General features: G+C 43.2%; 1 protein-coding gene and 1 pseudogene across 1 annotated transcript in view; one reads left to right on the top strand and one right to left on the bottom strand.

Moving 5' to 3' along the window:
* LOC139470506 (uncharacterized transporter YutK-like) overlaps positions 1-11335 on the top strand; it is an 86684-nt gene that overhangs the window by 45630 nt on the left and 29719 nt on the right. Inside the window, exon 2 of the mRNA XM_071252909.1 lies at positions 11078-11326. Within this exon, the coding sequence (XP_071109010.1) occupies positions 11084-11326 (243 nt within the window). The 5' untranslated portion in view covers positions 11078-11083. The remainder of the gene's footprint in view (positions 1-11077; positions 11327-11335) is intronic.
* LOC139470276 (proteoglycan 4-like) lies at positions 3026-5722 on the bottom strand (annotated as a pseudogene).

Raw genomic sequence — 11335 nt, 5'->3', positions numbered from 1 at the left:
GTTATAACCGTAGTTTACTGCATTTGCATTTTGATTTCCTTCATTTGCTGTAGCATTGAACAGATTCATTCTTGTTCCACTGCGTTATGTTTGGGAAGTTCTTCGATGCGCGATAGACGGTGTTTTTTTAATAGTCTTTTCCTTTGAATGCGTGTATATATTACAGTCAATTTGTAAAATGTGATTTTCTTTGGCAATAGATAAATGTCTAAATATTTCAATTATTTTGACACAAAATCTGTCCATTTATTTAACAGATTGACTAAAAATGATTTAGACGGTCAAAAGGGCTTAAAAACATCACAATAGATTAATTATGCCAGAATTAGAAGCCTAACAATATAGAAATGTACTTTTAATCCTAACATTTTCAGTCTCTTGGTGATGATATAAAACATAAAAAATGTTTGGAATTCGTTATCGTGATAATACAGATGGACATATTTTTCAGTCAGTTTGTAAAACAACCGAATATTTAGGCGTTTAATGAATTTCCCAAGTGAAAATTTTGCACAATTTGACTCTGTTGTTTAACGCCGCATTCTGGGAAGATTTCGGGGTAGAATAGGTCTTCAGCAACCCATACTTGCCGTAAAAGGCGACTATGCTTGTCGTAAAAGGCGACTTACGGGATCGGCTGGTTAGGCTCGCTGACTTGGTTGATGCATGTCATCGATCCCAATTGCGTGGATCGATGCTCATGATGTCAATCACTGGATTGTCTGGCCCAGACTCGATTATTTTCAGACCGCCGTCCTATACCTGGGTATTGCCTAGTTTTAGAAAAGAAACGTTTTCGTGAATAATATTGTTAAAAAACATCCTTTTGGATTGCACTGCGGATTTTTGTATTAGTTTTTAAACTTTTTGTTTTCCCCCTTCCTGAGCACACGATCTCCTAGCAACCACGCCCCATGAGGGCACCCGACTCAGGTTGCTGCTTACAACTGTCAAGAACTTTGCAAGTTCTATTGTCTTTAATATGAGCAGCAAAACATTTTCATGTGACGCTTAATTTGACGGAGAATTGTTCGAAATGGTCAGGGAGCCTTTGGTCATTTCCATTTTGACATTTGTGACTTTATTGTGGAGAAAGTTTCAATTCAAGATGACATGATTTCGACCGTCAACTCGAATCGTCAAGATGGCGCCTCTCTTCCCGCCCTTGCAAGAGCAACAGAAACTTTGACAAATTCAGTGCCGATTCTTGGGATTAATGAATTAGTGTCATAGCGAGATTTTACTGTGGAACCAGATGAAGAAGAATATTTATGTTCACACTTCTTTTGTCAACCGTGCGTGACACAGCGAATGCAATCGCCGCTGGGGAATGATGCGGCCACCATTTTGCAGAAATTCGTCGATTCGAAAACAGTGCAATACCTCTGGAATGTTGGAGAAGTTGGGGGGTTGCAGTGGACAAACCGGAAAGGGATCCAGGGTTATATATTAAAAACTTGTGCGCGAAGTGTATGTAAATCCCCCGAACAAAAAAGACATGGGACAAGTGTGGATCTAATGATCAAATTCAGTTTTGTGTGTGAAAATTCTGTGAAAAAAAAGGAAATACATAATTAAAGTTGTCTTGGAATATGTGTTTTGGAGTTGTCGTGTATCGTAAGTACAATATTATCTACATACGCCTAAAGTGGGTCAAATCATCTAGTGTATTTCATTACATATTTATCAGTTCCTTATGTGCATTGTTATGTTGATACGCGTGACATAATCATATATTGTAGTCAAACTCAGAAATATTGGCGCTTCAAATAAGGCCCCTTCCAAAACACTAGTTGAGAAATCGGTATAATTTTGTAAGTTTTTTTAAATATAATCTGAATACAAATGACCAAAACTAAACACATATCTGTAATTTTCGGATTGAACTGAAAGAATCGCGTCGTCAATTTCGTATTTAAGTATCGTTACTGTTACATTACCGGAACTGTTTTTCTGCTGCTGTTCTACCGTAAAAAAAACATACAATACACTTTGACCACAAATGCATTGACCATGTGCTTAACTATTAATAGCGCAACCGTAAATAAGCTCCGCCTATTGAGATTGATGCAGACGCCAAACACGATCGATTCGCTTTTTTATGATAACACTACAGAAGATGTATTGACTTAGATCTAGATATGGAGCCATTTGTGGTATCCAGGGTTTGTCTTTTAAGTTGATACGAAGTTTGACGGTCAATGGTGATCTTGTTCCCGTATGGTTTTCAAAAAGTTTCTCCCGACACTCGGTTGTGTTTACATTGTCAGTCATTGTTCGAAACTGAAACACCGCCACCTTGCGGGCTATATTTATAGTCAGGGTGGGGCTTTAAGAATATGTACGTAAATGTCAAAGGTATTGTGAGAGAGGGAAATATGACTATGTTTCTTCCCAGTGACGGTGTAATGACGACAAATGTCTGTTAGACTTCGTCAGAGGACTTAGCGGACCAGTCCAATATCCGGATGCCTTCTCGTCGTAGATAAACGGTTACGATCTGCACGATGTGGTCCGGCATGGCATTTTGCAGTCCACATTTTCTGCCGATAATTCTAGCAAATGGACGCAAATTGTCGTCAACATATTGCTGGCCAGCTAAATGTTCATTCACTACAACCAAATCAGCTGTTACAGTAGTTAGTTAATGAAAAGTAAATGGTTTAATTATAAGCATTGCTATATACCTAACTGCGATAAAATGCATTGTCTGGCTGTACAATGTCAACCTATTCCTTAGTGAGTAAGTGAGTACGTTTGGTTTAACGCAGCTTTGAACACTATATCAGATATATCATGGCGAGGTAGCTTGATGTGTGAAGAAAGCCCGACAAGGCGACCCTGGAATTCAAACCAACCACAGCAGCTTTCTAATCAACTGATTAGACTACTGGTCCATCCACGTCTTAGGTTTATTTTGCTGTGGAAAATACTAATTCTAAGACGTGTTTGTTTCTCATATACCAAATTATACATGCATTTTCATGACAAATCCAGGTAGGCAACACATATGTACAACAAAATCTTTCAGTGTTCATTGGTTTTATTTCAAAGAAGTGCCATCTGAAAAGGAAAGCAAAGCTTGGGTAAAACACTAACAACAATGATGTATGCACAGCTTTATAATGAAACAAGAGGAAATATTGGGTCTAGTTTGCTTTGAACGTTTTCATCTTGTTATATATCCCGTGAATATTAAAATTAATGTTACATTGCGTTAAGTTATGTACAAGAAACGTACATTGGAAATCGAAGCAGTGAGTGAGTGAGTGAGTGAGTATGGTTTTACGCCGCTTTTAGCAATATTCCAGCAATATCACGGCGGGGGACACCAGAAATGGGCTTCACACATTGTACCCATGTCGGGAATCGAACCCTAACGCTTTAACCACCAATCCTAGGCTACCCGACCGCCACTAGAAGCAATGAGAAACAAGCTAACCTTGTCAGTTCCTTTGTTGAGGAGGTGTTGGCCTATCTTCGGGACCTGTGGATGCTTCACCCTCTTGTTCTCCGGTGCATTGACCTTCGAAACCTTCGGGACCCCCAGGACCTCCGGGACCTCCCGGTCCTTGTCTTCCTTGTCCTCCGGGACCTTCGGGACCTCCGGGACCTCCGGGGCCTTGTCTTCCTTGTCCTCCGGGACCTTCGGGACCTCCGGGACCTCCGGGGCCTTGTCTTCCTTGTCCTCCGGGACCTTCGGGACCTCCGGGACCTTCGGGACCTCCGGGACCTCCCGGTCCTTGTCTTCCTTGTCCTCCGGGACCTTCGGGACCTCCGGGACCTCCCGGTCCTTGTCTTCCTTGTCCTCCGGGACCTTCGGGACCTCCGGGACCTCCGGGGCCTTGTCTTCCTTGTCCTCCGGGACCTTCGGGACCTCCGGGACCTCCCGGTCCTTGTCTTCCTTGTCCTCCGGGACCTTCGGGACCTCCGGGACCTCCGGGGCCTTGTCTTCCTTGTCCTCCGGGACCTTCGGGACCTCCGGGACCTCCCGGTCCTTGTCTTCCTTGTCCTCCGGGACCTTCGGGACCTCCGGGGCCTTGTCTTCCTTGTCCTCCGGGACCTTCGGGACCTCCGGGGCCTTGTCTTCCTTGTCCTCCGGGACCTTCGGGACCTCCGGGACCTCCGGGGCCTTGTCTTCCTTGTCCTCCGGGACCTTCGGGACCTCCGGGACCTCCCGGTCCTTGTCTTCCTTGTCCTCCGGGACCTTCGGGACCTCCGGGACCTCCCGGTCCTTGTCTTCCTTGTCCTCCGGGACCTTCGGGACCTCCGGGACCTCCCGGTCCTTGTCTTCCTTGTCCTCCGGGACCTTCGGGACCTCCGGGACCTCCGGGACCTCCCGGGCCTTGTCTTCCTTGTCCACCGGGACCTTCGGGACCTCCGGGACCTCCGGGGCCTTGTCTTCCTTGTCCTCCGGGACCTTCGGGACCTCCGGGACCTCCCGGTCCTTGTCTTCCTTGTCCTCCGGGACCTTCGGGACCTCCGGGACCTCCGGGGCCTTGTCTTCCTTGTCCTCCGGGACCTTCGGGACCTCCGGGACCTCCGGGGCCTTGTCTTCCTTGTCCTCCGGGACCTTCGGGACCTCCGGGACCTCCCGGTCCTTGTCTTCCTTGTCCTCCGGGACCTTCGGGACCTCCGGGACCTCCCGGTCCTTGTCTTCCTTGTCCTCCGGGACCTTCGGGACCTCCGGGACCTCCGGGGCCTTGTCTTCCTTGTCCTCCGGGACCTTCGGGACCTCCGGGACCTCCGGGGCCTTGTCTTCCTTGTCCTCCGGGACCTTCGGGACCTCCGGGACCTCCCGGTCCTTGTCTTCCTTGTCCTCCGGGACCTTCGGGACCTCCGGGACCTCCGGGGCCTTGTCTTCCTTGTCCTCCGGGACCTTCGGGACCTCCGGGACCTCCCGGTCCTTGTCTTCCTTGTCCTCCGGGACCTTCGGGACCTCCGGGACCTCCAGGGCCTTGTCTTCCTTGTCCTCCGGGACCTTCGGGACCTCCGGGACCTCCGGGGCCTTGTCTTCCTTGTCCTCCGGGACCTTCGGGACCTCCGGGACCTCCGGGGCCTTGTCTTTCTTGTCCTCCGGGACCTCCGGGACCTTCGGGACCTCCAGGGCCTTGTCTTTCTTGTCCTCCGGGACCTTCAGGACCTCCGGGGCCTTGTCTTCCTTGTCCTCCGGGACCTCCGGGACCTTCGGGACCTCCTTGGCCTTGTCTTTCTTGTCCTCCGGGACCTTCGGGACCTCCGGGACCTCCAGGGCCTTGTCTTTCTTGTCCTCCGGGACCTTCGGGACCTCCGGGGCCTTGTCTTTCTTGTCCTCCGGGACCTCCGGGACCTTCGGGACCTCCTGGGCCTTGTCTTTCTTGTCCTCCGGGACCTTCGGGACCTTCAGGACCTCCCGGGCCTTGTCTTTCTTGTCCTCCGGGACCTTCGGGACCTCCGGGGCCTTGTTTTTCTTGTCCTCCGGGACCTTCGGGTCCTCCGGGACCTTCGGGACCTCCGGGACCTCCCGGGCCTTGTCTTTCTTGTCCTCCGGGGCCTTCGGGACCTTCAGGACCTCCCGGGCCTTGTCTTTCTGGATTTTTTGGACCTCCAGGGCCTTCATTTTCTTGTCCTCCGGGACCATCCTGAAGAGGATAGCACCAACATGTGGCAACACAGGAGAGCGCCAGTAGTACCAGGAAAGTCTTCATATTGAGAGTGATGCTCATGTCTCGACACAGCACAACTTTTATACACTTCCAGTCCTACACCAGATGGCCCCTCATTACATCGCAGTAATTACTACTTGGAACCGTGTTATTCTTTGCATTGTAATCGAGATAGGTTTGCTAATTAAAACGTGACTTACCGGTTGAAGATATGTATTGCTCATTGTATAGATATCCTTAACTGGACAAAGACTAAACAGGACAGATAGGACTTCGGTGATTAAAGCGCCACGTTTCAATCGACGTGTAATTTTCTTATTACATAACCTAATGTGCACCTGTGACATAAGAAATTTAAAAAAATCCTTGTTGAAAATATTATATACAACAAGACATATTCTAAATTACATTTCATGGATTTAAACAGATGGTGCTGTGAATGAATGGAGCTCGTGGGTGGCTTTTTCTGCTTATGGTCATTTAAATATTTCATTACATACACGAAATAATTACTTCTAACATTTCAAAATCAGTCCTATTCTTAAGGCAAATTCACAAAATACGACAAAATAAATGTACGACTGCCAATGCCCAAGTGCAAATATGGCAGGCTAAGAAATTGGAAACTTGTGGTTTGTAAAGACTTACTGGAGAAGAAACAGGTTATTTTGAAGTTTGTAGAGACAACGTAGACAATTTTGGCAGTTACATTTTCTACAAAACCCAATCAGATGCAAATTGACCCCATTCTATGATCAACAGAGTCGATCAACCTCACAGATGTATCATCAAATGATTTACATCTATAGATTGATCTACTTTAAACACACAGATTTATCTTCAAATGTGTTTACATCTATAGACTAGTGTTATATCTACCTATATACCACGTTATAATGTCACGGTAAATCGTATTTAAAGAAAACAAGGGTCTCAAAGTGAAGCATTTTTACTGTATTTTCTTAAGAAAATCTATGTTAGGAGTGTTCGGTCCGACTTGGCCCGGGCGGTCAAAATCTACTTTAAACAAACAGATGTATCTTCAAATGTGTTTACATCTATAGATTAGTTTTCAATCTACCTATATACTACTTAATAATGTCACGGTACATCGTATTTAAAGAAAACAAGGGGCTTAAAGTGAAGACCTTTTCCCTCTACATTCTCAACATAGTCTCTATCCGAAGTGTTTGGCTTGCGTTGGGTCCGACTTGGCCCGGGGTGTCAAAATCTTCTTTAAACACTCAGATGTATCTTCAAATGTATTTACATCTATAGATTAGTATTAAATCTACCTATATACCACTTTATAATGTCACGGTACATCGTATTTAAAGAAAACAAGGGGCTCAAAGTGAAGCATTTTTACTGTATTTTCTTAAGAAAATGTATGTTAGAAGTGTTCGGTCTTGGACCACTCAGTATTTTTGTCGTGATGGTTAAAAGACGCCGTAAATTAAAGTTCTCTTTATGTCTAGCAACTGTGTTTTACAGTCGTGATGTTTAAGATTATTAACCACCCGGGTCAAGTCGATCCGACAGGTAGAATGATACGCAGGATGCAGAAACAGAAACTGAAGTAAGTTGGGCTCTCTTAGTTTTCTGTATGCTTACACAACACCACGTCATACTGGATTTAATTATGTTTCTTATTCTAATACTGCTTATGTTTGTCAGTGGCCAGTGATAGTATGTTTATGGAATAATATTTTTCATACAAATATGGCGATATGTTATAACTTTATTTAGTATTTGTGAGGGACACGACACTATCATAGCTTACAAAGGTATTCTGGAAGCATTTAGGACAAACATGTTAACGGATGTTCAAAATAAAATAAATGGGTTTTGTTAGTTAGCCTCACCAAATGCATAAGTTATCAATGAAACGGTATGCTATTCACTACCACTAAAAGCTCAGGAAAGCTAATTATATAATTAAGGGAAAATGGTTGACTGATTACGCAACACCTACATGATTGCAATTACACAAGGGCCAATTAAGCAAGCTGAGTACAGGTGTAATTTGGAATAATTCCACACTTAACGTGCATATATACTAATAAATTAAATACCCAAAAGCTCAAACAACTTAACTAAGGGAGGTAAACAAATAGAGTTCATTTGGATCCCCGCCCACGTAGGAATCTTTGGAAATGAAAACGCAGATAAAGCAGCAAAATTATCCCTTAAACTCCCAGAAATAAGCTTAAACTTACCCAGCTCAAAATCAGAAATCAAAAGTGTCACTAAACAAAAAATCAACAAAAAATGGCAAAATATATACCCAAACTCAAATAGCCAAATCGTGAAAGTAATCAAAAAGCCCCTAAATAAACCAAAAATACTACACCCATCCAAAAAAAATCGACAGAATAATTACCAAACTACAAACAGGCCACACCAAACTACATGTAAATAATCATCGTAAAATAGCTAATCTACACACAACAGGAAACTGCCCACATTGCAAACAACAAGAAACACCAGAACACGTACTCATTCACTGCACACACTACCAAACACACCGAACAACACTACAGACCACCCTAAATCTTAAAACCGGACTTACAACAGAATCAATCCTAAATCCAAAAAATTCAAAGCCTTAGGAATATACCTAATTATAACAGGACTAATTAGTCGCATTTAAACCCCAAATAAAATATTAAAACCAAAACTACCTTATCTAACAACCGCCCAACACACACAGCTCCCTTGGTTCGTCCTCCACCACTCTTGGCATTCATTCCAAATCTCAAAATTTCAAAATTACTATATAAGCAACCCCTAAAGCCCCCCTCCTGGGTTGCACAAACTCACTTTTCCCCTTTTTGGAAACACATTACATGGCCTGGCCAGGCCCGTGTGCGACATACGCTTGCAGTCGGAAAACGCACGTGAAATCTCCAAATTAAGTAAGAAAATGCATATACGGACGCTGTGAGAAGGATCGATGAGACACAAGACACAAGTTAAGCAAAATCGTTTCTCCAGTATAATTCAGTGTAATCGAATAATCAAATTAGCGTATTGTGAGACGATACTTGAACTGTGAAACCAAACATTAATGTTATCAACTCAAGTTTTGGTGCAGGAAGGTGTTTTTCTTGCAAAAAAAGATGTACATGTGCATATGTTAAGGTGCGAAAACCTGCAGCTGGTACCTAAGTGGTACCTCAGATGTAAGTACATATGCTATTTGGGTAACGGTTCACGATTGATATAATGTTCAACATTGAGATGTGTTCACATGTGCTAACCAGTAGTACGTTATGAATAATTCTCAATTGGAAATAGTATGCGTTTGTTCTATGAGTACATGTGAAGCAGTTTTGTAAATGCATTCTCAACCAGCTTCGGTATATTCATAATTACAGTTTAGTTATCTTCTGAGATTATAATTTGCGTTCGGCAAAGAAACCGCAAGGTTGTGTTTCCGACAGACAAGTGTCTACACCTGATGTTTGAACAAATATTGCGTAAAATGGGAAAACATAATTGAAAAAGTTAAAAACACATGTTTAAAATTCACATTACAATAAATATGAATATGAATGCTGCGTTTTCTGAATCAACATAAAAAAGGAACATATATGTGAGTCTTGAAATAGTGTTTTTTACATTTCTTACGAATTCAAAACAGGTTTGACTAAAGATCATTGCTTATGACACCATATAAACATGCCACAACTTCAACACACTTTATCTGTTGTTGGAATAAACAGTTTAAGTTACAATTTATTCAGCAACATAGCTGCAAAACTTACACTACAATGAGATCAAACAAGGTATAGAAGCTTATTTTAATCTCGTGAATGGGGAAGTCAAAAGCATTTACTCACTTATTTTGGGATTATAAATATAGTAATACTAATAACTGGAAGTGGAATGGCCTGTAGTAAATACATCGTACTAACAGTGTCACAATTAGAAGCCAACAACTTATATGTTTCGTCCCCGTCTACGAAACCTGTCAGTATGTAATCATTTGGAATAATGACGCTTTCCCGCCTTTCTTTCAATTAAAAAGGACTAATTTCATACGAGGGGGTCTGTGATCTTAAAACACAATTAGTATGTTTACGTAGACACAAACACACGTGGTGTGGTGTGGTCTGGTCAGTAACTGACTACCCTCTATTGGCAAATGTCAATACACCGGGTCAGTAAACTGACCACTACAATAATCGAACGATATGTGACGTCTACTATTCATCTAACAGTTGAAACATTTGTTCATCAACGCATTCGTTTTCTCTTTGTTTGAGAGGCATTACTTAGAAGTTGACGGATGACAAGGTAGACACAATTTTATGGATAACGTTATCCATACAATTGTGTCTACCTTGTCATTCGTTTTCTATCAAGGATTTAAGATTAGGAGGCCTCTAAACGTGTAAGTTATTTTCTTGTACAAAAGAATAGGATTTCGATCAAAAGGTTACAGTTAAAATGACAAATACAACGTTTATATCTATAAGGTTATGGTGAATTTTGGCTAAGGCGAAACAACCACTACTTTGAGAGTGGATGTTGAGAGTATGCAAAAAAGTGCTTCACTTTGCATACATGAAAATACATTAATTGGATGATACATCTGTTGATTTTGACAGCCCAGGCCAAGTCGGACCCAACACAAGCCAAACACTTTTGATAGAGACTATGTTGAGAATGTAGAGGGAAAAGGGCTTCACTCTGAACCCCTTGTTTTCTTTAAGTACAGCGATCTGAGACACTATAAAGTGGAATATAGGTAGATATAATGCTAATCTATAGATGTAAATCCATTTATGGTACATCTGCTCGGTTTAAGTTGATTTTGACCGCCGGGCCAAGTCGGACCAAACACTTCTGACATAGATTTTTTAAAGAAAATACAGTAAAAATGCTTCACTTTGAGCCCCTAGAAGTATTTGATACGTGTCAAATCTTACTTTGTTTAACGATTGCTCTCTTACATGTTACCTTACCACACAGCTCTACATTCTGGTTTTCAAACGATTTACTCCGAATTTCCTAATTATGGTGCACTTTTTTGTTTGGTGATTGTTCATCAATGTCATGTGTGTATGTTTCATCAATTATATGGTATGATCGCCGATAATGAAGTAATTAGCCAATAACAATTTGGCCCGTCTTAGCCCGGCCCGGCCCGACTTTTAGGCAATGCCCTATGGCTGGAATATTGCTGAGTGCAGCGTTAAACAACAAACCAACCAACTAATATGCCCATACAGCGTATCGTGTACTAGTAAGTGACTTTGGTTAATGTCAATTTTACTTCAGACAAAACCAAAAAAAGGCCCTCACATTTGTATCCATGGGAATCGAACCCGTACCCGGGGATTTACGCTTTAAGTGAACGCTTTAACCACAAGGCTACCCCCACTAGGATTATAGTGTCCTAATACAGCGCTGTTCTCATTCAGCCCGCCATGTCAGAACGCCGCATCACCTGGGGGGACACCCCCCTGACTCGAATGGTGTATGGGTCAGGCCAAGACCTTTCTGACCTTACCGAGAACGTCGCCCCTTCCCGCCAAGCATCTGAGATGGTCAAGGGTCGGGCGTCTAACCGCCCCCAACGGGCAACCTACCGCACACAGGTGTCGGCCCCAGCGGCCTTTGTCAACCGAGCCTTCAAGCAGGACTCGGAGAAAAGACCAAATTTTAAAAGCGTGAGTATC

This window comes from Haliotis cracherodii, unplaced genomic scaffold (assembly GCF_022045235.1).
Source record: "Haliotis cracherodii isolate W230 unplaced genomic scaffold, xgHalCrac1.p SCAF_20, whole genome shotgun sequence".
Classification (NCBI taxonomy): Eukaryota; Metazoa; Mollusca; class Gastropoda; order Lepetellida; family Haliotidae; genus Haliotis; species Haliotis cracherodii.
This window is presented reverse-complemented; position numbering and strand designations above follow the sequence as displayed.